Source organism: Mesocricetus auratus, unplaced genomic scaffold (assembly GCF_017639785.1).
Source record: "Mesocricetus auratus isolate SY011 unplaced genomic scaffold, BCM_Maur_2.0 Super-Scaffold_100042, whole genome shotgun sequence".
NCBI classification, from domain to species: domain Eukaryota; kingdom Metazoa; phylum Chordata; class Mammalia; order Rodentia; family Cricetidae; genus Mesocricetus; species Mesocricetus auratus.
In genome coordinates this window covers 6,572,737-6,600,378 of record NW_024429219.1, presented here as the reverse complement: position 1 = coordinate 6,600,378, position 27,642 = coordinate 6,572,737, and the positions used below count along the sequence as shown (strand labels likewise).

At 54.7% G+C, this 27,642-nt stretch overlaps 1 protein-coding gene across 2 annotated transcripts; it reads right to left on the bottom strand.

Moving 5' to 3' along the window:
• Nucleotides 1-487: 487 nt before the first annotated feature.
• Tmem201 (transmembrane protein 201) lies at nucleotides 488-22,472 on the bottom strand. Of its 2 annotated transcripts, XM_013120037.3 has the most exons (12): nucleotides 22,252-22,472; nucleotides 16,090-16,210; nucleotides 15,190-15,384; nucleotides 14,097-14,273; nucleotides 12,476-12,825; nucleotides 11,858-12,061; nucleotides 7,023-7,255; nucleotides 4,589-4,660; nucleotides 3,785-4,078; nucleotides 3,011-3,148; nucleotides 2,056-2,187; nucleotides 488-1,930 (listed from the first exon to the last, which is right to left on the bottom strand). In XM_013120037.3, the coding sequence occupies exons 1-11, from the start codon at nucleotides 22,362-22,364 to the stop codon at nucleotides 2,081-2,083; spliced, it is 2,004 nt and encodes a 667-aa protein (XP_012975491.1). In that variant the 5' UTR covers nucleotides 22,365-22,472; the 3' UTR covers nucleotides 488-1,930; nucleotides 2,056-2,080. The 2 variants fall into 2 exon arrangements, with proteins under 2 accessions (XP_012975491.1, XP_005079352.2); XM_005079295.4 differs by having other exon boundaries at nucleotides 488-2,187.
• Nucleotides 22,473-27,642: the final 5,170 nt, after the last annotated feature.

The following is a 27,642-nucleotide window of genomic DNA, read 5'->3' as shown; positions in this document are numbered from 1 at the left end:
TCTGCCTCCCAAGTGCTGGATTAAAGGCGTGCGCCACCAACGCCCAGCTCCTGAAGGGTATATTAAAGCTGTGACCGTCAGTCAGTGGGCAGCTTGGCCCATGGTCTCCACCCAACTCCTTTGGCAGAGTTCCTTCGTCAGGCTGTGTGCACTGGCAATGCAAGCCCGCTTTCAAGCTCCTGTCTTGATGGCCCTCAATGATAGCGGCACTGGAACTACATGCTGAATAAACCCTGCCCTCCTATGCTTTCCGTCAGGGTGCCTTGTCACAGCAACAGAGAGGAGGCAGGGGAGGTGTGGCTGACAGTCTCCATGCACACCATCAATTTCCTGTTGGTCACAGGTGTCCGGGTGCAGTCAGCATGGCTCCTAGCTCGCTCCTTCAAGAAGCAGGGCTCCATGGAGTCTCTGTACCAACGAGCTACACAGCGCCCCACCCTGGGATGGGTGCTTTTCTTCCAGCGAGCCATTAAAGACAACAGCCTGGTACAAGTCAAAGGTTGGCATGGTTTTTTAAGTTTTTTTTGCTTTTGTAAAGAAAAATAACGTGTTTTATGTATGAATCAAAACACAAGTAGAAGCCCCTCATGGGTGCACAGGGCGGCAGGCTGGCCTGCTGGGAGGGAGGGGTCACAGCTTTTCCTGGGTGCTTCCTCAGGGCAGGACACAGGATGCTGGGGAACAATTTGGTTTCATTAGCCAGAAAAAAAAATAAACTTGATGCACCCACTATACAAATGCAGACACTATACAAGTGCCACCCCCAAGCTGGAACCTTTGGTGGCAGTTGGGCTCATGAAGTCCTGACACTGCCCTGACTGCCCACATGCTGGGGTGTGCGACAACCCAGGATGTCATCAAGAGCTCCTAGGACAGAGTGTGGAGGTCAGGTCGGGCCTCCTTCCCTGCAGCAAAAACAGAAAGAAGACTGGGAAGCACCAAGCTTAACACGCAGTCTCCTGGCAGGGAGAGCTGGGGGCGTTTGTTCCAAAGCACATGCCTCTCCTGGCAAAAAATGTGTAGAAAAATAAAGCTGAATTTCATCCCTGAATGACAGTGAAGACCCTTCCCTGCCCCATGCCCCCCCCATAACAAATCCCACCTGATGTAACACAAAGACACATATACACACTCACACACACATACACACATGTTCCTGGGGCCAAGGCCTGGGTTGGGGGACGGGACCGACCCCCACAGGCACATGTCACCCCACAGTGTCGAAAGGGCCAGTGTTAAGCCAAAGTCCCTCCTTCCTCGTGAGACAGATGTGCTCCACAAGTCTGCAGTACCCTCAACAGAGCAGTGGTTGGGCACGGAGGCCAAATGAGGTGGCAGGAGCCAGAGTCACCTGGGACAGAGGTGGGGGCAGGATGAAGGAGAGAGGGGTTTCGGTGTGAGGGGTCCAGTCTCGTCTGAATTGTGCAGCTCACGTGGCACTGACGGCCAGGCCAGGACTCTGGATGACGAGAGAGAGGCTCAGACAAATGGGCACGGGTGGTGTTGGTGCCCTCAGGGCAATGGAGCTACTTGCTGAGTCACCACAGGTCACAAAACAGGTGTGTGAGGCAGGAGTCGGGGAGAGGGACACGGTACTTAATGTAGCCCCACCTGCTCTGCCCTGGCTGGAGCCGTCTAGTCAGGGGCTCAGGGAGGCTTGCTCCCTGAGTGGGCGGGGTGAGGATGAAGTGAGTTGGGGTCCACTTGCTCCTCCCAGGGCCTTCTTCATCTGGGTTTTTGGCAGGACTCTGAGGCAGACCTCTGGTGTCTCGGAGTAGAGGAAGATTGTTGGCAGCAGTAGGGCAGAGGCAGCCGTGCTGGCCCGCGCTGGCGTCACAGCAGCACCAGTGTCCCCGGAGCTGGGCAGCTGTCAGAGATCCCTGGCTTCAGGGTCAGAGTGTCAGCACCAAACACAGCTGATGCCTGCAGTCTGTTGGGGGGACAGCAGGTATCCTGAGGTCAGGGACTCAACCCAGGGGGTCAAGGGCCCTGGTGTCAAGGCGGAGACAGAGCCCCTCAGGGGATCTGAGCGGCAGTGGCGGATGCAGCATGCACCTGGGTAGTGCCGTCCCGAGGGCACTCAAGGAGATGAGCGCAGGCTCTGGTACAGGTAGGCTGAGGTGAAGAGTGCATTGACAGCCAGGCTCACAGCCAGGAGGCCCCGGACAAGAGAGGGGCCGACGCGACCTGTAAGCAGGACAAAGTCAGAAGCAGTGTGGCTGGCACCCAATGCTCATGTAGGGTGCTCAGACCTACCCCAGCTGGCCAGGCCACATCTATTCTTCCCTCCAGGAAAGTCCCCCTGCATGGAGGACCTGGGGACCTCCCGGAGGGTACTGGTTGGCCCTGCTTCTCTGAAGGCATATCTTTCCAGAACCCGTGTGACCACAGACTGTCTGTGACTGTACCCAGGTAACAAGGGGGCAACCAAAATACCCACGTTACAAGGGAAGAAATGGGGGCAGGTAGGGGACTACTCTGCTCAAGTCTCAGAGATGAAAAAGTAGACTCAGAGCTGGGAATGGTGGCATGTGTCTATGATCCCAGCACTGGGGAGACAGAGGCACCAGATAAGGAGATTAAATGCATTCTCAGCTTAGTGAGTTCAAAGCCAGCCTGAGCTATAGACCTTGCTTAAAAACCAAAAAAAAAAAAAAAAAAAAAAAGTAGACTGAGGTCCCAGGTCTTTTCATCACGGCCCCAAAGTCACCAGACCACACTCCAGATCCGATTCAGGGGCGGTACTGGCTCCCAGCCAAGAAACCTTACTTGCTGACTTGTCCTTTCTACTACCAGTGTCCTGTCTCCCCACGTGGGAAGGTCACCGGGATCCACTGGCGTCTCACACCCACCTGTCACTAAGCCAGCACCAACCCAGGAGGCTGGTGACACTCTGGCCCACACATGCAGCCTTACAGTGCCCAGACCCACACCGAGACTCTGCAGACAAGGGCCATCCTGGATGTCTTCAGTGGCTTCCGAACATCTGTCCTCCCACCCGGTCACAAACCTTTCCAGGGAGCAGCATCCTCTGAGCACCCTTTGGTGGTGGTGTCCACCATGCAGGCGGAGGACTGTGACGAGTCGTCCTCTTTCTTGATGGAGGGGTTGCTGTAGGCACCGTCTCTTGCCAGCATCGATCTCATGTCTGCAGGGGAAGAGACTCCGCTGTTTTCTCAGTCCCAACCCAGGACATCCCAGCGGCTCTGCTTCTGTACTAGGACAAGGTCCTCAAGTCCCAACTGCTCACACCTCTGAGCAGCAGAGGGCCAGGACTCCTCTGAACCCCGTGCTGAGGTCAGGGCAGCACCCAAGTGCCAACTGTCACCAGCAAGAGCCACGAGGCAGTGAGGCTGATGACCGGAGTGACTTCAGGGCTACAGACCACCTGCCCATCCCCTCCTCTCAACAGCGCTTAGTCCATATGCTCAAATCTACCCACATTTACAGACCCAAGAAAACCACACATTCCTCGTCAAAGTCTAAACTTGAACAGAGTCCAATTAACTTTTTAAAATGCTTGGTAGACAATGGAAGCACCCTGGACAGGCACAGGCTGGCAGTCTTTCCAAGATCCCAGTAAATGAGAACCCTGAAAGTCACTTCTAAGAGCAAAGGGTGAAAACAGCCATCGGAGAGGGTCCAAGGTTACCAGAGTCACACTTGGCAGTCTGGTGCTTAAGAGTGGTTACAGAGGCCCCACCACAGCACGCATGACCTCTGGGACCAGCCAAGAGCTCCATGCAGTACCTACTGCACGCATGCTTCAGGCCCACACACATACCCATGTCGTGTTTGGTGTCCCGCGTGCGATTCCTTTGGGGGAGCTGGGGAGGCTCAATGAAGAGGCTGCCATTGGGCGGCGAGTGCTCTTCCGAGCTGCTGGGGGTATTGGGTGCTTCCCCGGGGGTTGAGAAGAGCAGCAGTTTCTGTCCTTTCAGGTTGAGCCGGGCAGGGCTGATGAGGGGCCTGCGGTGGCGCAGGGAGCCAGAGCTGGAGGCCACGGAGCTGGCGACCGAAGGCGCTGGGGAAGGGAGTGGGGAGGAGGGCAGGCTGCCCGACAGCAGAGAGAAGTAATCTGCAGAGGGAAGATGACAACAGGGATGGCAGCAGCCCCGGCATGTGACACCCGCACAGGACACGGACATCTGCCACCTGGCTCTGGGACCTGATGCTGTCCCTTAGCTCACGGAGGAAGGTAACGTGCAGGCTGGGACAGCGGGAGCCAGGAGAGGCCAGGGCCACACCAGGAACTGAGCAGGGCGTGAGGCTGGAATGTCCAAGAGCCCTGAATCTCTCTTAGACCTCCCTGGGCTGAGCTGGACCCCGGTGTGGGCAGACTGGCACCTTCTCTGAGGCCGGCTGGCCTGGCCTGCTAGGGCTGCAGCTGCACCTGGCTCTAACTGTGAACACAGCATGACAGGGTCTGACCCCAAACTCCCCACCCCCCTTCACATGGAGAAAAGCTAGGCGTCCATGCCTAGGACCAGAACACAGTTCCACGGCCCCCAAGGCTCACAGTTAACCTGCCTCAGGGGCTCCTGCAAACAGCTTCCCAGACCCTTCGGCCAGCTCTCCTCCTCCTTACCTGAAAGAGAAACCTCCCCAGGTGGAGACACCCGAGATGGTGGGCGGCTCCCGCTGAACAGGTATCCAGAGTCTAGGCAGAAAGAAATGCAACACAGCCAGACTGAGGGTGACAGCCACCAGCCTGTCTCCACATCCCTGTCACACAGTACTGCATGCTTTCACGGAAACAGGTACTGCCATCCAGTCATTAGGTTAGGGCTAGGGGTACTGTTAGGTTTATGGGTACAGTTACAGTTCGTGTTAGTTTCAGTGTTAGACTCAGGGTTAGAGTTGGCTTTAGGGTTAGGGTGATGGTTAGGTTTAGGTTTAGGGTCAGGCTAAGAGTTAGGTTTAAGGTTAAGGTTAGAGTTAGGGTTTAGGTTAGGTTTAGGGTTAGTGTTAGAGTTAGGGTTTAGGTTAGGGCTAGGGTCCCAGTTTCAGGTTTCCCTGGTCAGGTCCTTCTAAGGACCCCACACCGCAGCTGTCACTTGACCACAGCTGTCGCTTGCACAGTCAGAGGCCTGTCAGCACCTTTAGCTGTGGACTGCCCGCAACCGCCCTCCAAGCTTCGTGTGGAGCTTGGCACTTGCTCTGATGAACAGGAGAGAGGCTGGCATTATTCCCTCAAAGGAACCTGGTGTACAGGGTTACCCAAGCCTCCACACTGAGGACATTCCCATCTCTACTCATGCCTACTCCAAGGCCTGGAACCATGCCCCTGCTTAGCTCAAATCCTAAAATCCTAACTCCTGCAGTGTCCGAGCGTGTCTGGCCGCACACAGCAGGTCTAGAAGCAGCCTGCACCAAGGGGCGTGGTAGCCAGGCTCACGCACAGCTTTGAATGGCAGGGGGACCTTGAGCAAGTCACCCAAGACTGGGGCTCCCGGGCTCTGATGAAGTTGTTGAGGGTGTTAAGTGGAAGCCCGACTAAACGACCACGCCCAGAACTGTTACGTAAAGAAAGGGGGTGAACCAAGATGTACCCACATTCTGCCCTGAAGCTCACTCGACACCCAGAAAGCCACAGGACACTCCTGAGATTGAGGCAAACTCAGGGAGGTTCCCAAAGGCCAGCGAGAACTGTCACTAACACACACTAAGCATGTTCAAAACTGGGTATGAGGCTGGCGAGATGGCTCAATGGATAGAAGCTGTATGGACAGGCTTGACGACCTGACCGCACATGCATGATCTGTACTTGTGCAGTCTCTGCCTCTGTCTCGCGCTCTGTCTGTCTCTCAATTTAAGAACAAGATGAGCAAACAAGTTTCCTTCCTGGCAGATTCTCCTAGGAAGGAGAGGGCAAGGCAGAGTCCCTCCAGACAGGGCTGGGGCTTGGTCTCCTCAGGCTCCCCAAGACAAGCACCAATAAACTCAACTGACAGGAACAAAATCCTTGCCTTTCAGGCCCACGTTTTCCAGTAAGATAGGGAGAAAAGGATAAAAACTCAGTGAGCATTCATTTACTGAGACGACACAGGATGCTTGCCACTCTCTGAGCACTTTTTGGAAGGCAGGGGTACAGACAGGGCAAGCTGGTATCAAACTGGCTATTTAAAAAAAAAAAGCAGCTTGGGACTGGAGAGATGGCTCAGAGGTTAAGAGCACTGGCTGCTCTTCCAGAGGTCCTGAGTTCAATTCCCAGCAACCACATGGTGGCTCACAACTATCCATAATGAGATCAGGCACACATGCAGACAGAACACTGTATATATAATAAATCCATCTTTAAAAAAAGTGGCTTGAGAGACCCCATTCAACAGAGTTCAAGTGGAGGGGCTTTTTATTAAGGAAAAAGGATCAGGGGAAAATGGAAAGGGGAGGGGGAGACCAACTTCCAGGGACAGGAGCAGCAGGGAAGAGGAAAGAAAGGCAGAGAGAGGGGGAGAGAGAGAGAGACGGACGGGAGGTGGGCGGGGCCCTTTAAAAGGAGTGTACTGAATGTGCAAGGCGGTGCTCTCAGTGGCGGCAGCTGAGAGCGGATCCGGCAGAACCCCAAGGGCAGGCCAGCACAGACGCCTGAGCTCTAACAGAGATGACCTTGAACTTCTGACCCTCCTAGCTCTGCCTTCAGAGTTCTGGGTTTACAGGTGTGCACCACCATGCTGGGTCTATGTAGTGTTGGGGATTGAACCTGGGCTCTTGTGAATGCTAGGCAAGTACCCTACCAACTGAGCCACACCTCTAGTCCCTTCCTGAGCCCTTTAAATATATCACTTCAAATACAACCACTCATGAGGAACATTTTCCTGCAGGCCTACATTTTAAGTAATGATGGAAATAAGGGGATCCGATTGGTCGATGTAGCTGCTGAGTGGGCTCGCTTGGGTCTGAGCCTGCCTATCTCTTTAGCTGAGGTTCAACCCAACTCTTTGGGATTGCCCCGTCTCCTCTTCATACGATCTTGGCCCAGCTGTCCTTAGCTTGATTCTGTCACCAATACAAGGTCTTACCTGTCCGGGTCAGAGAAGGTATGGTTCCCAGTGAGAGGGCCCGGCTGAGGCGGCCTGGCAGCGAGGAGGGCGAGACCCTCCGGGGAGATCTGAACAGCTGTTGCTTGGTGAGAGGCAGGAAGCCGGGCGGGGTGGGGACGAACAGGGAGGCTGGCGAGGTTGTGATGCTCGGGCAGGGCATGGCCAGGCTGGGGCTGGAGGGGAAAAGGCTGACGGAGTCTCCTGAGAGGAACCTGCAAGGGCCCATGGGGCACAAAGAGGAGGAGGGTGAGGGCGGCCCTGGAAGTAGTCTCTGCACACAGGGGCCCGGCCCCTCCCCGGGCACGAGGTGGGCCTGAGTTAGGGTCCCAGAGGAGGCGTGCGTTAGTTGAAGCGAAAGGGCAATTGACCACTGATTAGGAGCGGGTGGCTGGGAGACCCAGCATGACCCACGCCACCCCACATGCCCCCTCCGACCCCCTCAGGCTCACTGCAATCTACCTCTACTATGATTCTCGACATTAAAGTGACACTGTTACCCTGGCCAGCCTCATGCCAATCCCCTTGGCCCTGCCCAGGTGCTCAGTGAGGCTCAGTGAGCCAGGGCTCCTCCGGCCACCTCCATTCTTTGCCCAGAAGCTCCCAATGGAGCAGTGGGACTCGAGGACACTTTGGGTGGTTCCCAACTGGGCTGGGATTGCTGCCACATCTCCCCTGGGGCCATGGCTCATGAGGCTGCTTCCTGTAGCACAGGGGGAGATGGCCAGGCCTTGGACCCCCAGAAAAGGCTCTTACAGCATACACACCAAACTAAATCTTAGAAAAGACCCCCACCAAACAACCACCAAACTGCCCGAAAGACAGAAGGTGACAGTGTCTCTTTAATCGAGAACAGTACAAATCACACAACAGAACCTGATGGCCACAGGCCATGTCAACCATGCTTCTGATTAAGGCACCCGATTACAGAGGGAGAGGGGCAGAGGCAGTTAATACATTAGTCTGCCATCTGGAAGGAGCTTCCGGTATCCAGCCTTACCTCGGTCCCAAGGGACAAATGAACCCAGCAGACAATGTGCCGACGGATGGGCTGGCAGGGTCAGACCTCATGGTGAACGGGGCCGAGGTCCCCATGCCGTCATGGCAGAGCGGAGCTACTGCTAGCCAAGCTCCGAACTACCCCTGTCCCAGTTTTTCAGTTTTGTGAGAGAAACGTATGTAGCCATATGGTGAACGCCCAGAGAGTGAGGTGACCGCCCAGAGAGTGAGGTGACCTTCCCATTCTCTCGCAAAGGACTGTGAAGCCACCTGAGTCTCCAGCTCAGTGTTTGGGGGAACAAAGGAAATCAGGGCACAGCAAAACTGTAGTGGGCATTCTTGGAGCACCCTAACTTTGCTCATTTGGGGGGCTGTTGGAAGCCCCACTTCTCACTCTGAGACTCTGAGGAATGCTCTGTCTTAAGCAGGAAGTTGGGTTTTGTGGGATCGGTTTATCTCAGTGGCAGAGTATTTCCCATGTGTGTAGGGGGGGTTGGGGGTGGGGTGGTATCTGGATTTGATCTCCAGGACCCCCTCCAAAAAAAAAGATTTTTCCATTTAGGATTACAAATGAGTCTGGCAGGGCCTCAATGAATGGCCCAGAGGGGACACACGGACATATTCAGGCACTTTAGGACCAGCAGAGGTGAGGCTGGAGCCTGGGTACCACATGCTTGACTGGATGAACCCCTGCGAGAAGGCGCTGGGCCCCACTGAGAATTTGGTGAAAGTTGTGGCAAGTGTCAGTCGGCCTCAGAGCAGGTGCATAGGCACGGCCACGCCCTTCCAGCAGGTGGCAGCAGGACACTACACTAGGCTCCTGTGCCCGCCCATTCTTGCCATAGCCAGGTGTCCTAGGATCAACAAGCAGCGGGGACACAGAGCACGGAGAGGGTCCCAGCCAGGCGCTGACCAGAAGGTCAGCACCAAAAGATGGGCAGAGCTTTGCTAGCATATGCCTGTTCTTCCCAGCTCCGTTCAAGCCTGGGCCATGCAGCGGTCACGCCTGGGAGTCCTGGCCACTAGGCACAGGGATGTTGCGGGTCTTGAGGCCTCTGACAATGTTAGCATTGTGAGAGGGCTTTGGAAGTCTGTTCCCTCTGGCTGTGACACAAGGTGGCATCATCAGATGAGAGGATCCCAAAGGTGGCAGCCTCAGCTCTGCCCTGCCCTGGGAGTCCCCGAGGCAGCCTCCTCTGTACACTCCTTTAGTGAGTGGTCCTGGGAAGCCTGCGTGCTCTAACCCACGCTCTCAGTCTCCTGTTTTCTGGGAGCCCTGACATGAGGAGGGCCATCAGGCCAAGTCTGGAACTCCCTAACCCAACCCTGAGGGGAACATCAAGACTCCTCCTCACCCCCACCAAGAGTGCAGCTGCTCAACCACCAGCTTATTCTCACTGGGCAAGACAGAGGAGCAGCTGCGCCCTCAAGCCATTCCCTGTCAGCTCCCCAGCCGCTCCCAAGCGCAGACTGCTGTGTAAATGCAGTGCCTGCGAAGGCCACCCACCTCCCACCGTGGCACAGAAGCCCTTCTGAAGGATCATGAAAGAAAAAAAGACGCGGTACCTGGTGTCAACCGGAGTGAGCGGGTCCAGGAGGCATTTATTGAAAACACAGCATTCAGAACATGACGCTATGGCCAGTGGTGGTTACAGTGATTAGGGTCACTAGACAATTAGTTACAATTCTACTACACGACACAAGACTTGTACCAGGTGCAGATAAAGGACACAGCTGGGCGGATGGGCTGGCCAGGGGAGGAAAGAGTGGTCCTGGCGGTTTACTCCAGACCCAGAGGCGAGTACGGCGAGAGTCCCTCCTTCATTTTTCAGGGATACAACCTGTATGACCTGGGATGACCCCACTCTGACCAGGGATGGCCCGGTCGTTGTCCCCAGCCAACAAGCCACAACCCAAGGGCGCCCATATTTGCTCAGCTTCTGCGACGCCAGAACATGCTGGCACTTTCTTCAACTAACAAAACTTTAAAGTAACCCAGAACTCTTTAAAATGCCAGAAGTCTTACTCCACCACGTCCTCTGCACCCACCAGAAGGCAGGAGCAACATGCTTAGGAGGGACCCGGGCTGGCCAGAGCTGGCTCTGTGTGTCATAAATAATTTAAATACATATACACACGAACACACACATCTTGCTTCTACCCAATGCCAAGAAAGCAAAAATTAGCACCCTAATGCCAGCCTCTCTGAGAGGGAGAGCCACAGTATCACGAGAGGACGCGCAGACAATGGCCACCACCTGTCCCATCTCTCTTCCCCGCAGGCCCGTTTCTTGGGAGCGAGAGACAGGCGGGTGTTCCCTGTTCTCTCAGGCAACTGTGCCCCACCTGCAGCAGCGGCCACATCTCAACCACAGCCTCACCCACACCTCGCCAGAGACAAGCCCAGTCATCTTCTGACACCTGGGCTCACCCCACGTGGAAGCTGGGTAAGACACAGTCTGCTGTCTGGCTATGGAGGGTCAGAGGGCACAGTGACTTTTGAGAACCCTCAAACAGGTTTACCACTGTGGGGCCTGGGTGCCTCTTTCGAGCTCCCCATGGGGCTCTAAGAAGTCATCTGACAAAGACCCAGCATCTGATGGCCATGTGTTGATGGATGTGACACCATTATGTGTAATTTGCTTTTGCCTTCCCTGGGCTCTGGAGCAGAGGGTACAGCAGCCTGCAGCTTAGCGGGATTTACGTTAATAGACACATGGTAGGCACACAGCAAAGGAGGGTGCAGTCCAACCAGAAGCCACCAGAGGGCAGTACTGGCCTATGCTCCAGATGAGGACAACGACTTTCCATGGTCATCACCTTCACCGCCAGCATCACCAAGTGTTACCGCATGTGGTCCTCAAATCCACTGAGGCCAACACCCCCAGAGCCCTACAGAAGGACCCACTTCCCACTTCAGATGGTTAACCAAGGCTAAGGGACAACAGGGGTTTGGTCAGAACCATGCAGCTAGCAAGGGCCTGATTTGCGGCCCTTCCCCTAAGGAAGACTTTTGGGGACGGCATCCTAGGAAGCTGTGTCTGAAAGAGGGGAGAGGCTGAGACACGGGCCTGCAGCTGCCCCCAGAGCGTGTGAAGGCAGAAGCCTCGGTGCCCTCCACAAATTATTCCAAGGAAGCCACTGATGCTAGGGAGGACAAAGTGACAGTGACTTGGTGTCACCAACAGTCTGTCCCCTTGCGTCCTGTGTGTGCAGAGCAGCATTATCTGGGATAATGCACCCTCCTGCCTGGCGGGCTCCAGGGCCCTGATGGCCACATGAACTCAATTTTCCACTCCCAGGGAAGGACCCCAGGGACCACAAGTCTCAGGAAGGTCTTGAGACAGAACTGGGAATAGATGCTGAGGGGACCAGGGGCCAGGAGGTTCAAGGGATGAGGGGCAGCTCTGCTCTAGTCCTCGATCACCCGAGAGGCCACGCCTTGTTAAATGACAAGGGCACAGTGGGCAGTCTACGCCCTCACCTGTGGAGTCAGACACAGCCAGACAAGAGCTGTGACAAGACTGGAGTACCTGGAGCTAGCAGGACGCCATGGGCCATGAGCAGGTCACCTGGGGGCTGCCCATGTTTGGATCACCAGGGCTATGAAAGGGTCTTAGGCCAGGGAGGCGGTGGCAGTCTGAGCAGCTACAGGGCCTGGGGCGCACTGGGGCTGGGGTGCTGGGAAGTAAGGGGGCAGCGGAGGGGCAAGCGAGACCCCAAGGTTCTGCTAGGGGGCGGGAGTGGGGTGGGTAAGAAAAGACCAGGTCCAGCTCCTGTGTCCCCCTCCCCCCTGCAGTCACTGCTGCTTCTCTGACCTGCGTGGCCGGAACCTCCGTGCGCCTGTCGCTTTCCTTGTGGCCACGGCTGCGGTGAAGCCCACCAAGCAGCACAGGGACGTGGTGCTGAGCTTGAGTGTGTCTAGCCAGCTGGGCGAAGCGGCCTGCAGATACTGCTCCGCCAGGTGCAGCCCCAGCAGCAGGGCCCAGAGGCAGGTGGAGAAGGCATCGATGCGCCGGAGCCTGCGGGAGAAAGCAAGGTGAGTGCGGGCTCCACGGGTACTACCAAGCCCGAGCCCCGCCATTTCCTGCCCCCACACCCCACCGACTCTGGGCCCAGCTCAGAGAGGAGGCAGCGTGAGTGAGACCACTGGAGGGTCCGAGTCCATCCTGAGTCAAGGCTGCGCACTGCGCACTGGGGCTCTTATGGCACGGGGCCTGTGGCTTCTGCTACTCTGATTGTAGAGATTGTCAGGTGACAACCCTGAGGCAGACTGGCTCAGTGTCACTGTCACCTGCAGTCCCCGTTGTCCTCCTGGCCCCCAGAGCACGGAGTTCAGTCCAGAGCGGGGGACCAATAAGGCCTCCTGGTTCCCACCCCCAGGGCAGCACGCAGTGTTGACACCTCTGCCCGCCATAGCCAAGCCCACAACACACCTGATGCGGCCAGCCAGTAGCATGGCCAGCAGGCAGGTGAGCAGGCCCGCTGCCACAACGCCGGTCTGGTGGCTCTGTCCAAAGGCCCAGGCCTCATGCAGCTTCTGTGTGGCGTGCTCCGGCAAGCAGCTCAGCAGCTGCTGCCATCCCTCGGCCTGAGTAGTAGTGTTGTCGGAGGCAGCGGAGCTGTTGCCCCCAGGAGGTAGGGCCGGGGGCAGGGCAGCCCCTGGGGTGAAGGGGTCGTTGGGGCCATACAGTGTAGTGGACAACAAGAAGGCACAGGCTAGGAAGGCCAGGGCACGGAGCAGGATGACCTGGAAGGGGGCCTTCGTTGCCGAGGAACCAAAGCTCTGAGGGAGGGAGAGATGGGTTAGTGAGAGCCAGAGTCCCCAATGGCCACCCCTGTGCCCACCACGTGGGGACGCTGGTCAGCACCCAGATACTCAGGAGTGCTGTTTCTATGCCCTGCCTTAATGCTCACACCACCGCTGCCCCACTCCGCCACTCTGACGGCCTCTGTTCCTTCTCCCTTTCTATACAACAGGGACGTGATTCCAGATTTTTCTATCACTGTCAAGTTTTCATCAAAAATCTCTAGGACACTTAACTACAACTCAACTAAAATGTGCAGCTAGCTCTGGATAAAATAAAAGTTCAATAAAAATTTCCGCCATTACATTACTCAGGTTAGAAACCAGGAAGCTAGAGTAAGAACCGAGGGTCTGAGGATGGAGGCTGCCTGTCCTTCTGAGCAGACACAGGTGAGTGGGGACAGACATAGCATGGCCAAATGGTCAGCATGGAAATGACACACCAAGTGAACTCAGGCCCCGCCCCGACACAGGGTAGAAAAAGGAACTTCCTTGTGGGGTGAGTCTCACTAGAAATATACTTGTTACTCTTTTACCTTTTTTTTTTTAAAGATTCACTTATTGATTGTGTATACAGAGTTCTGCCTGCATGTATGTCCACATGCCAGAAGAGGGCGCCAGATCTCATTACAGATGGTTCTGAGCCACCATGTGGTTGTTAGGAGTTGAACTCAGGACCCCTGGAAGAGCAGCCAGGGCTCTTAACCTCTGAGCCATCTCTCCAGTCCCCACGACTCTTTAACCCTTTGTAGACAAGGCTCGATCGATCTACAGGGCTGGCCGTGTAGACAGGGCATCACTAAGCCACAGTCCTCTCCTGGTTTACCATTTAAAAACCCAGACCATTTGCTTACACACCATGACAAAACTAGGGTTAATTTTAGTCACATGTACTTGGGTCTGACCCGTGTATCACGTTTGTAGCTTTGTAAGCATTTAGCCCCCATGACAGCTGTGACCAGGAGCCACAGGTCCTAACATACTACGAGGCTGCCAGGAGGAACAGATGCAATGTTATCTAGAAAGTGGAAAATGAGCAGGGCAACCCCAAAACAGGGCTAACGCGTGTGACGACAGCATCATGATCTTAGCCACTCTTGTCAGGAAGAGCCGATGACACTAAGGAGCCACCAGGCAGCTGTTTCTCAGGAATGAGTCTTGGTATGCTACGCTATTCTCAGTCACTAGGGTCCAGCTCTAAGAGCATCTTCCCACACGGATCAACACCCAAATGCCCCACGGCCTCAGACCTGTCCGTGGGCCTGGTCAACCTCCCGGCGCCGGAACTGGTGGCTGAGCAGCAGGGCGCGCAGCTGACGGTTCTGGTGTTTGATGTAGTACTCAACAGCTGCCTGGCAAGGGCGGCACAGCTTGTACATCTGCTCCAAGTGGTGGCGGTACACCTCAATCTCCTCATCATATCTGCCCTGTAGGTCGGGTAGAGGGTCGGTGTTACACGTGGGCACTGGGTTCAGACACTGGCCCTGCCTGCAGGCTAGCAGAAGCTAGGAGACAGTGACATTAATGACATTCTGTAGAGCAGGACCCGCTCATGTGAGTGGCATTGAGCTGACATTCCCCAGGTTTTGGCAGGAGGATGGCCTAGGATCAGGCTCTACCCTTCTCCTGGAGTCCGACACCTAACTCACACACCAGGGGGCTGGCTGCTCACTCACACCAGGAGGCTGGCTGCTGGCTGCGCCTGGGCTTTGCGTAGCCAAGCGGTTCTTTAGTTTCACAGTAGCTCAGGATGAAGTCCCATCCCTTGTTCCCTCAGAGACGCTGCAAGGTCCAGCCAGTGCATTGCTGGGAATGGTTGTTAGTGTGATCTCTTGTTGGGGCACAGGAAAGTCACCTGGTGTCAATCTTTCCCTCATGGCCTCATCGTAAAGAACTTTAAAAGTTACATGTATTCATTTATTTAGTGTGTGTGTGCGAGCATGTAAGTGGAGTTAGAGGTAATTTGTGGGACTTTGGTCTCTCCTCCCATCATGTGCACCCCAAGAATCAAACTTAAGGTAAGCAAGCTTGGCAGTGAACGTCTTTGTCCACTAAGTCATTGCCAGCTTTTCCTCTTGGCCCCTGGCTCACTCCTGAGCCTCTTTCCTAGGCATCACAGACTAGCAAATGAGACCAGGATGCAGCCCCTAAAACTGCAGCTGAGCTCAAGGGACAAACCCTTCTTGCCTGACAGGCCTTGGTTTTCACGGTGTTCTCCCAGTGGTCACAAGATCACACTGAGCACAAGCTCGGCTCCAGCTGAGGAGGAAGCCACACACTCAGGAATCTGGGGGCAGCAGGAGGGTAACAGCTTTCTGGCTCTACCCGCCTGTGCATGCTCACCTCCTCACGTGGCGTGAAAGCAGCCAGCTGCTTGATCTTGGTGGTCTGGTGGTGGCTGCACTTCCGGCATAGCAGGACCTGGCTGCTCACCCACTGCTGCGGCTGTGCGGGGTCCCGGGGGCTAGGTGCGCCACTCACCACATGGTTCAGGTGTTCCATGTACTGTGCGGGGATCGGCTTGTTGTAGTCTCCATTCTGGGGAAGGGAGGGGGCTCGTGGTCAGTGGGGACCCCACTCAGGGATGTTCCAGGGCTGCAGACAACCCTAATCTGGCTTTCTTATATTTTTGGTGGTGAGCCTAGCCTTTAACGGCTGAGCATCTCTCCAGCCCGTATTCTGACTTTCTTTATACAAGGAGCAGCAGCAATTGCTGCTGATGTCACCTCACAGGGAACCCTAAACATCCAGGTGCTGGGAAGCCATCCAGCCTGTGCATAAGGGCAGGCCCTGGGGTGTGCCTTGCTCACAGACCTCACCAAAACCCTGGTTGTGTCCCTAAGAGCCACACACTCTGAGAACTAAGCCTGCAAGCTGGGCCTATGGGTAGGCTGTCTGTTTTACTAAGTTTCAGTAAAAGCTACATTCAGACACTCACACACTGTGGGGGCTGGGCATCAAAGCCGTGACAGAGAACAACCCGCCCACGAAGCTCAACACTTAGTGTCTGCAGCAGCTGGGCTACACACATCTTGGCTCTCAACTTGAAGCCCGACCTTGCCACCTGCTGTGGTGACAAGTGGCCACAGCTCCCTGCACCTGCTCTTCTTCCTCAAAGGGAGACACAGTGGCAGGACCACAGTTAGAACAAGAGAGAACAAGAGGCATGGTACGGGAGAGCTTGAGGCCAGCTCAGCAGCAGCCTTAGCCCCGCCCGCCTGCACGCCCGCCCGCAGCCCTCACCTCCTGGAAGCCATTGTACTGCTCGCAGTGGGGGCAGTCCCAGCAGTTGCGATTACCATAGGGCACCAGTGTGTCCTGGTTGCAGAACCAGCAGTTGACCACCGTGTGCGTTGGCTTCGCCCTGTGGACCAAGGACAAGAGTCAGCCTGGAAGACCTTGATGCAATAAATGTAAGACCCTCCGAGCGCAGGAAGTGACATCCAAGGAGGAGATGAAGGCCCAGCCCAAGGAGGAAGTCATGGCGGACGGGGGAGAGACTCCTTGGATGTCGTGCTCTCTCAGGATAATAACTGACAAAGTACGTCACAGGAGACAGCTGGAGACTCACTGGCTCTGTAGGCTCCAGAGTATTCCCCTGGGAGCCCCAGCCTACCAGCCTGCAACGTTCTGGGTCTCAGACAAGAGGGGGGCACGATGGGACAGGACCAGGGATAGCCAACAAATAGGCCAGTAGAGATGAAGCTTAGGACCCCTCCTCTCCCAAGAGGTCTGCTCCTAGAATGCACAAGTCATGTTTTCAGAGAGTTCTAAGACTGAGAGAGCCTTCTGTCCTTTCAGAAAAAAATCCCTAGAGGACTGAGAGCCAAGGAGACCAAGGAGGTGGGGACTGGTGACAGGGGCAGTGACAAGTCACAGCTGCTCAGCCAGGGCCCAGCCTTCTGGGTAAGGGGGGGCAGCCCCACAGTGGGTCTCACTGGCCACACATTGGGAACGGGTGGGGCCTGCAGGACAATCCTACCCAGACACGGGGTGGGGTATGTGTGTGTGTGTGTGTGTGAGTGTGTGCGTGCGTGCGTCCCCAGGAGATCCCCATTTGTCAAACTCAGCAGGTAAGCCATGTCTGTGAAGTGGGCCAGGCACAGTACTAGCTGCTTGTGGCTGTCACAAGTGTGATGACAAGCCGTCAGGAGCTATGGGAAGGGCATCTAGTCGGGAGCCCAGGAGGGAGAACAGCCTTGTATTGGGGTTCTAGTTCCTAACTCCGCCCACACTGCCTGGCCAGCAGCTCCATCTGCACCTACTGTGGGCAGATTAAGGAAGGCACCTTGTCAGCAGGGTAATAACACCCCCCCCCCCCACACACACAGGGGCTTGGGAAGCACTGAACAGTGAACAGTGTTTCAGACTCGCCAGTGCCAATAAATGACAGTGACCACGATGGTGAGGCTGGGGGTTTCTAGCAGCCCAGGCTCACACTTCCTTCTACCTCAGTTCAGGCCTAACCTTCAGATTCGCAGGGAGGAGCGAGGAGACACAGGAGGAGACACAGCTCCAGCAGTTAAGGTCACTCACCGGTCCTGCAGGACCAGAGTTTGGATCCCAGCACCCACTTCTGGTGGCTCAACAACCGCTTATAACCCCAGCTTCAAGGGATCTGATGCCTCTGGCCTGCACAGGCCCCTGCATTCACACACACACACACACACACACACACACACACACACACACACACACACACACACACACACACACACATCAGCCCACAAAGGGACAGCCCAGGGCCAACAGGGAGCCTCTGAAGGCGGTGCACTGGACAGGGAGCCCCTGAAGACGGTGCACTGGACAGGGAGCCCCTGAAGACGGTGCACTGGACAGGGAGCTCTGTAACATGGTCTCTGCAGTCACTCTACCTCCTAGAAGTTTCATTTGAGTCCCTCATTTCTCAAGTGAGTTGCACAGACTTTGCCCTGGACAGACTGTTGCTGCTAGCTCCTGGCCCTGAATGGAAAGAGCAGCTGCACTGCGGCACCAGCTGTGGCTGAGGTCTGGGAATGAGCGTGGCTGCGGTGCCCGTGCGTTTGGCGTTCCTGGGCAATTAAGCACTTACTTTGTGGTAATTTGTACGTCTTTTATAGGCCTCTTGTAATTATGCATGAGGTATGCCTCACAGCTGGTACTTAGGTAGCACGACCTCTCATCTGCCCGAGCCTGAGACAGAGCACCCACCTGCCCCTGGGGTTCCTTAGCTCTGCTGTGTCTGATGGGGAAGGCCAAAGACAGACAAGCAGGGACTGTGGCTCTGGAGTGACGAGTCTGCCAGGAAGCCCCTCCTACCCAGGAAGCCATCATTTCCACTCTGGGCCTCCAGCTCTGTTGCCAGGGAAATGGCTCCTGGCCTCTGGAAGAAGCCTGGTGTGGAAGTGGAAGGCGGGGGATTCACCCTCCCGAAGCCGGAGGAGAATCTCTGCTGGGGTGGATGCGGAAAGGGGGTGTGGTGTTCTTTCATGGCCAAGGCAACCATTGTTCACCACGGCTAGCTGGGATCTCTACACCAGAAGTCACCTCCTTCAGGGACAGCCCCAAAAGGTGTGTGGCAGGTCAGCGGGGCAGCTGGTCAGATCTCAGCCCCACCAGCACCGACCAGCACTGCCACTGCCGCACCACAGGGTGGGAAAGCAGCAACCTGTCCCAGCCACCTCTGCAGTTCCCATGCTGTCCCCAGGCAGACCGGGCAGCTCTGGTGCAGAACCACCCAGGTTTTGTTCAGGGAAAGTCCCCTCAAGTTTCCCTCAAACTTCTTGGGCCACTTTTCTCCCTGAAGCTAACAACTGATTCTATGAGAACTCACATTTGGGGAGTAGGGTGGAGGGGTGAGGCGGCAGGGACAGCGTCTCAGCCCATGGCCAACCCCAACTGCCATGGGGGGGGGGACCTGGAAGCCATTTTCCCAGCAGGTCATCTTGACACTTAACTCTTGGGATGTCAGAAGGAGCTATGGCAGATGGATCCTTATAGAAGGGGACAAGGACAATGACATGCCTGGTATCCTCTCCATGGGTCTGGAACACACATGGGGGAAACACGAGCATGGGCCCCTGGTGAGGTTTTCTCCATCAGCCCAGGATACTTAGGAAGAGTCAAACACCTGCCCTCAAAGCCGCAGCACAGACACACTACTGCAAGCTACCTGCCCAGGAACCAGTCAGGGCCATGTTACGTCACACAGAAGACACTAGATGGGGCTCAGTTATCCTAGGGTGCTCTGAATCTGTGGGGGGGCAGTGTGCTCATCTCTCCCTAAGGGGGCTTTGCCTGTGAGAGCCAAGCTTGCACCTCAGCTCCAGAGAAAGCTCCGCCTCACAGGTGCGCCTTCTCTGCTCTTCCAAGTGTGACTTTACCGAACAGGAAGAGTCCACAGAGGCGCATCCTGGGCGTCCATGGCGGCAGTAGTGAACTGCAACTCTGCACAGCCTGGCCCTCTCACAGCAATGCTGTGGACGACAGCAGGGACCCCCAAAACTGACTCCCTCGGGACAGAGTCAGTTAGGGACCGACACATACCCGCTCAGTTCACCGAGCGCCACACAAGGCTTTCAGAAATGACACAGGAGCAATACGCATCACCTGAACCAGGATACAAAGAGAAGAATGACAGCTCAGAGTAGCTGGCAACAGACGCCACAGGTCTGGCCAGCCAACACACAGGGCATGCGCCATCAGTCACAAACAGGTGCCCTCAGCAGCAGGGCAGAAGGCAGGAGAGGGTCACACGAAATGGGCACGTAAAGTGGCGTCCACTCAGTTGGAGTGGGCAGCTCAGAACAGTGAGTGTTGAGGAGAGCCCAGACACAGGAGTACCTGCCAGAGGGCCTCTGGATGCTAGGACAGGCCGGGCTATACATCCGGGAGGCCGTGTCCTCCTCATGTCCAAACACAGAAACTATGCTCTCAATCAACTTTGGCAGAGGCCACAGGCTGTGCAAGCAGGACAGCGGTGGCGAATCCCCAAGGGGTGAATCCCAAGTACGTTATGCAAAGGGGTAAGTGACACCGAGCAGCAGCACGGAGACTTGTGGCACAGGAAGAGCGGACCTCCACCCCAGAGCGACAGGGGCAGAGGAGCAGCGAGAAGTGCGAAGTGCAGTGTGGGTGTGGGACGGGGAGGCTTCACTGACAGCTGGGTCAGGAAGGGCAGTCCTGAGGCTTTGTTTCCCCAGCTGTAAAATGGGTGAGAACGGCCTCCCTGGAGATGCCACCTAATGGCAGTCACTGTCACCTGTCCAGGAATGGCAGCTGCTCTCATCATTAACAGTAACTAAGATAAGAAAACCCCATGGGTAAGGAAGCAGGGTGGTCAGATTTGGGCTCTAGAGGACTTCCCAGCAACCAACCACTTTGGCTGTGTGTGTGTGTGTGTGTGAGAGAGAGAGAGAGAGAGAGAGAGAGAGAGAGAGAGAGAGAGAGAGAGAGAGAGAGAGAGAGAGAGAGAGAGATCTGCCTGCACCTGCCTTTGACTCCCGAGCCCTGGGATTAAACTAGAATGCCACCAAGCACGGCCACTCTTTAGCCGATTTAAAAACTCTGGAAAGTCGGGCGTTGGTGGCGCACGCCTTTAATCCCAGCACTTGGGAGGCAGAGGCAGGCGGATCTCTGTGAGTTCGAGGCCAGCCTGGTCTACAGAGCCGAGTGCCAGGACAGGCTCCACAACAATACAGAGAAACCCAGTCTCAAAAAACCAAAAAAAGCCGGGCGGTGGCGGCACACGCCTTTAATCCCAGCACTCGGGAGGCAGAGGCAGGTGGATCTCTGTGAGTTCAAGGCTGGGCTGGACCGATAGCCTCCAAAACAATACAGAGAAACCCTGTCTCGTAAAAACCAAAAAAAAAAAATCTGGAAAGACTGACCTGAACAGAGACACTGAGCCATTTTCTTCACATGGCTCCCCAGGGCCACAGTCCCGCCGTTTGCTATCTGTGCTTAGCTCGCAAACACCCACTCACTGCACCAAGAGGTCTTCCAAAGACAACTCCTTGCTGGTCTTCTCCAGGCTTATCCAACCCCCACCCTGCGCCACAGCTGATGATTCCTGCCCGACACAGCAACCCCCCCCCCCCCGCCCCAAACGGGGAAAGCTGCTGCCCCTTGCTAAGTCAGTCTTGCCTCAAAACTGTGAGTGGCCAATTTACCTCCAGACGAGACCCAGCGCTCATGAAGACACCACCACGCTCTGACCAAACTCCCCACCTTGACAGTCTGCTGTGGGCATGAAAGGACTTTGGCTCCCACTGCAAGAGTATGCTCTGCACCTCACCAAGGCCTCAGATTCCTGTCTTCAGCAGAGGGCAGGAAGGGGTGACAGGCAGTGACCTCCCTACAACCAGACCCACTCAGCTCTTTGTGGCCACACGCCCCATCCTGGGCTCTAGACAAGCTCTGCTCAGGACTGCCCAGGCTCCCTGGGTAGGTAAGGAAGGGCTGCTTTGGGCTGCCTGATCTGACAGGCCCCTCTGACTTCCAAAACCTGGGTGAGAACAAGATGAGATGCTTGGGTTGAGGTCCCTAGAGTCTCCCCCTTCGATGTGACCCCCTCCTCCAGACACTGCTGACTTCCACTCCTTCCTCCTCAGAAGCCCCCTATGACTCAACTACCTCCAACACCCTTGGCTTGCCTCCCACCTCAGGGGAGCCGGGTTGAGGAAGATGACCTATCAGCCAGGTCGACGTGAGTTCAAACCATAGCTCCATGTTGTCAAAGGACTAGGGACAGGTTCTGAGCTTTGCACATTCCTGGCTGTCCCCAAGAGACTCCATGAACCCGCATATGTTCCTGTCCTCAGGAGGGCGATTCCTTCACCTTGCATTAGAGGCTCTTCCATTTTGGGGTTTGACCACAGAGGCGAATGGCCAAAGGCAGCTTTGACGAGGGTCCGCGTGATTTCTAAGCCACGGCAGCCCAGAGTACTGTCCCCAAACCCCCTCAGACAAGGTGTCAGAGGAGTACAGTGTCCTCACCTTCGGGTAGACAAGTTCCCTACGTGTGTGCGGTGTAGGCTTGTGCCTCCGAATGCCACTGCTCCCACGTGCCTCCTCTAAGTATTTAACGCGAAGGCTTCTCCCGGGGAAGCTTCGGTGAGGAGTGTTACTGCCACCGCATGCGGACCACCAAGTGCCAGCTCTGTCACCCTAACCGATGGGCTGCCAGAGGCCCAGCTGGGCAGTACAGCCAGGGGGCTCAGGCCTCGAAGGGAGGGGCACGCAGGCAGCCCCCTCCCCCAGCCGCGCACCGAGGCGGCTTCCGACATCTCCAGGGGGCGAGGGAAAGGAGGTGCAGAAACGGTCCCGCGCATTCGCAAGCAGGCCTGGTCCGCACCGGAGACTCGGCCGTGGCCTTGCGGGGGCGGGGCGGCGGCCCGGGCCGCGTGCAGCGGGGCGCGCACTCACCTCCGCACGATCCGGTAGAGCAGCACGCCGGCGGCGGCGCACGCCGTGATCCCCAGGCCTCCCGCCAGGCCGGCGGTGGGGTAGCTGGCCAGCAGCGCGCTCACTCCCTCCATGGCTCCCCGGTCGGGTCAGCGCGTTGGGGGCGCGGGCCGCAGAAGGGATTCCCGGCGGCCCGCGCGCTCCTGCTCGCGCCGTGACCTTCGCCGCTTTGTAGCCGGCGCGGGCCCGCCCCTTGACTCGGCGCGCTCCCGCCGGGCAGCCAATCGCGGCGCGGGGCGAGCCCGGGTGGGCGGGGCCCCGGCGGAAACGCTCGACGCTGGCTCGGAAGCGCCCTCCAGCGGCCGGAGTTGGAAAGCCACGCTCTAGAGCAGGAGGGAGCCCCGCCCGCGCCCGCTGCCTGCGCATGCGTGCATCCTGCTGCTTCCTGCGCTTCGTAGAGTCAACTTAGTCCTGCTATGCCGAGCTTATGCTTGCATGTGCTTTCCTCCCGTTAGTCCTGTTTTCCTGGCGTCGGGCCGAAGCCAGCCTGTGCCACTCCAGAAGCCACAGTGGTTAAAAATTAGCTTGCACAAACACAAACGTTCAAAGACGGGAACGAGGATGAATAATCACAGGGGATAGGCATGTTTGAGAACATAATGCAGTCATTAGAAAGAATGGCTCAGCTGGAGGCATTAGCCCTGAAGGAGTGACACTTCACTATTTTTTATGTCGCATACAGACGATTTTCCATAGTATGCCAAGTTTGAAGAAGCTCCTGCACTTCAAATCGATTTACCTCAAGGGGTGAGATCAAGGCAAGAGCCACGTTATCCGAGTGCTTCAGCACTGATGTGAGCTAAATGACTGATCGAGAAAACCCCACTGAGGCTTAGTGGTGCGCGCCTGTGATCCCAGTACAGGCAGGTGGATTGCTGTAAATTTGAGGTCAGCCTGGTCTATGTAGTCAGTTCCAGGTCATGGACAATCCAAAGGCCACTAGAGAGGCCCTGTCTTTAAAAACGAAAAAGAGCCAGGCAGTGGTGGCACATGCCTTTAATCCCAGCACTCGGAAGGCAGAGGCAGGCGGATCTCTGTGAGTTCCAGGACAGCCTCCAAAGCAATACAGAGAAAACCTGTCTCGAACACCCCCCCTTCAAAAAAAAAAAAAAAAGAAAAAAGAAAAGCAGAAAGGAAGAAAAAGAAAGGAAAAACTAGCAAGAAATACTTCTATCAAGTCAGTGGTATAATGGTACATACCTTCAATCCGAGAACTAAGGAGGCAAAAGCAGGTGGATCTCTGTGAGTTCAAGATCAGCCTGATCTATATAGTGGGTTCCAGAACATCCAAGACTATGTAGAGAGACACTGTCTCCAAAATGACAAGATTTTAAAAGGCAAATGTTTGCATCTCACTACGTTTCTGTGGAACACACCCGGTTTTGTGGGTGCTTTGGCATCAGGCTCTCTGTGAGCAACGGTGGGCTGAGGGTCCCTGTGCTCCCTTGCTTTCTGTTGTCGGTTCAAATGCCCACACACCCACCCGTGCATATGCATTCACTGGGTGGGGAGGAGGAAACAGGATGAGCAAAGGGAACCAACGCAAAATCACAGGTGGCTTCTCTTGCACATCAGGCCTTTCCCAGCTTCCTTTGTGACTCTCACTGGCTCTGCGTAGGCTGGACGGGTCCATAAAATGTGTGGTGCCATATTTAAGTAGCATTCCCCTGCTGGGAGGATTGGGCGCTTGCCTTGAGTTCCAGGGAAGGTCTCTGGTTGGCAGACAATGTTTGCCTGCACATCACATCATCATCTCAGGCATTTCATGACTACTGGCATCTCCAAGTCTCAGGTAGAAGGTAGGAAAAATTTCAGACCCATGTTTGGACTCAGAACGGCTACAGATTTGACAGGTCCTCCAATGTCCCCCAAAGCCAAAAGTTTGTTATCTAGGTGAGGCTACTGGAAGGTGACACTTTTAAAATGAACAACACAAGAACCCTTTTACTTGTAGGAGTGTTTTGCCTGCTGTCTGTGTACCACAATGGTTGCTGGTGTCCAGGGGCCAGAAGAGGGCACTGGGTCTCCTGGAACCAGAGGTAGATGGTTCTGAGTTATCTTCCTCCAGAAGAAAAGCCAGTGATAACAGATGAGCCATTTCTCTATCCCCAAGTGGTGAGAACCTTTAAGAAGTAAGGCCCAGTAGATGACCACAAGGGAGATGCCTTGCAGGGAGCTGTAGTCTCCTGCTTCCAGGCCATTATCTGGCTTTGCTATGCTGTCACCTGACGTCATGTGCCACTCCTCTAGAGGCCCCCAGACAATGGGATCCATCTGTCATGCACTAGAACTACTCAAACAGCCAAAACAAATCTGTTCACCTTTTAAACTGACACCTCAGACATTAGCTACCAGCCTTTTGTTGGGACGTTCACCAGGCTTCCCGGCCTCTTGGCCCTCCTTTGTTCATTCACCATCCAGTCGGAGGGGCATACATTCCTGCAGGTCAGCTTTTCATTTGCAATCTGCGTCATCTCAAGCTGGTCATGTACAGCCAGTCTCACTGCTGACTACTGAAAGGTCATTAGGCTACCTTATTGATCTTCCAGCGGACCAGGCTAAATCTATGCAAGCAACAGGCAAAACACTAAAAACATGTAAAATAGTAAATCTCTTTTAAAATGTATTTGTTTTATGTATTTTAAAATGTATTTGATGTTTGCCATGGGTGTTGGGTCCCCTGGAACTGGAGTTACAGACAGCTGGGAACTGCCATGTGGGTGCTGGGAATTGAACTTGGTCCTCTGAGGAACAGCCAGTGCTCATAACCACTGAGCCATCTCTCCAGCCCCATAAATCTTTAAAACAATTAAAATGAAAAAATCAAAATAAAAAATTTAAAAATCATAAAAATAGACTGTCCTCAAAAAAATTAAAATAATGAATTTCAGCCGGGCGTTGGTGGCACACACCTTTAATCCCAGCACTCAGGAGGCAGAGGCAGGCAGATCTCTGAGTTTGAGCCCAGCCTGGTCTACAGAGTGAGTTCCAGGACAGCCAAAATAATACAGATAAACCCTGTCTTGAAAAATAAAAAAAAAAAAAAAAAAAAAAAGAATTTCTAGGGCTGGGTGTGGTGTTGCACGCCTTCAATCCAACACTCAGGAGGAGGCAGAGGCAGAGGCCAGCTGGTCTACACAGTGAGTTCTAGTTCAGCCAAGACAACACAGATCCTGTTTGAAAATAAACTTTTTCAGTTGACTGAACTTGTGAAGGAGAAGGAATAAATGATATGATTGCTCTATCCACTGCTCTAGTGATCTTTTTTACTTTAAATCCAACAGCCTCTTTCCCTTGCTGTCTAGCTTCTCCCTTTCTGCTTTGGGTGTTGAAGTTTGTCTTCCAATGCCCTGGTGTAGGGAGAGCAAAAAACCAACTCACACTTGCTCATATAAAATGCACTAACCCACATCCAAAAGCACAAGCGACAACGAAACAGTCCACCCAGGAGTGCCCCACACACCTGCAATCCCAGCAGCTGGGGAGGCGAGAACAAAGGGGCCCGTTCAAGGTCCTCTGAGGCCAGCCTAGAATAATTGTGATCCTGTCTCAAAGAAACAAAACAAAAAGCAACACCGAGAAACCTGGGCTGGAGAGGCACCTCGGTGGCTAAGAAAGAACACTTACTCTTGCAGAGACCCTGGGTTGGGTTCCCAGCATCCAAGGTTCGGTTCCACAGGACCGCACACCCTCTTCTAAACTCCAAGGCCACACCAGGCAGTCCTGTGTGTCTTGGTATAAAGACACAGAGTTGAGCAAAGCACTTACACACGTAAAGTAGAGAACAAAAAGCAAATAAAAACCAAAACATTAAGGCATCTAATTCTTAAGCATCAGGGTAGATAAAATTATCCAGGTCTTGAGTATTAAAAATGGAGCTGTTGCTTCATGCCGCCATGTCAAGCAGCTACAGGTTTCTGGGATGGAGACCACTCTCCTGTCATGCCTTCAGGAGCGTGGAAAGGCAGCCACTTGCTTCGACCTCTACATACGTCCTGGACTAACCCCGCTAAGGAGCTGGGGAACACCCGGTCTCCTAGACAGTAAAGCCGTACAAATGAAGATGACACAGAACTGGAAATCCCCCCTTCGCCCTTCCTGGAGCATCTGCCGCTGGGTCTGCCTCCGAGTCAGCAGGCATCTGCTCGGTGTTCTGACAGACACGAGATCCCCGTGAGACACTTGCTCAGGTACAGTGAAAGCTAAGGACAGAGAACCATTGGTTTTTCTGGCCTCCCTTCGTCCTGACACAGGGTTTCACATGCCGTCCTCGCTGGCCTGTGGCTCCATATGTGGCTCAGGCTGGCCGAGCTTCTGGTTGTCCTCCTGCTTTGGTCTTCCTGATCCCCTCTTACATTCCTCTACATCAGGCAACAGACTGAGGATGTGTCTAACTGGCCAGATTTCTTATCTACCATGCACAAAGCCCTGGGCTGGATCTCCAGCACCCCAAAGACTGAGTATGGGGGGCACATCCTAATAATTCCAACACTCAGGGAGTGAGAAACAGGAAGACTGGAGTTCAAGGCTGGCGGATCTCTGTGGGTTCAAGGCCAGCCTGCTCTACAAAGGAGTTCCAGGCTAGCCACATAGCCAGGATTACAGTTTCAAACAAAGAAAAAAAAAAAAAAAACACAGAAGTTCAAGGTTATCCCTAGCTACATAGGGAGTTTGAGGTATGAGACTCCATCTTGAAGTAAAATCCTAGTATTTACTTATTTCATTTTGAGACAGTCTCATGTAGCATAGGCTGGCCTCAAACTTGATATGTCTGACTTTCTTGCTTCTACCTAGTGATTGCTAAGATTATAAATGTGCACCATCTGTAATCTGGTTAAAATTCCAGTTATTTAAAAAACCTTAGGCTGGGCAGTGGTGGCTCAGGCCTTTGTCACGACAATCCCAGGATTGGAGAGGATGATCTCCGAGTTCAAGGCTAGACTGATCTATAGAGGCAGGTCCTGAGAAAAATAATTACTTAAACAGAAACGTTTAAAAAGGAGGTATCCAGACAACACCAATCCCCGACAGAATGAAGCAGAGCGTGACATGGCAGCCCACTCCATGCCCCACACTAGAGTGTGCCTGGGCTTAGACATATTTCACTTCCGGAAATGCATCGAGAAGGCAAGCAGGCGATAAGCAATGCTTTAAACTGCCTCCTGTTCAAATGTGGAGACGAGTATAACATGTGTAACATACAGCTAACAACAGTTCTTGTCAAGTCAGGTTAGGCCTAGTGTCGCTCATCTGCATTTTCAGCCCTTGGAGGCTGAGGCAGGGAAATTTTAATCTGAGATCAAGCCTGGTGGTGGTGGCACACACCTTTAATCCCAGCAATTGGGAGGCAGA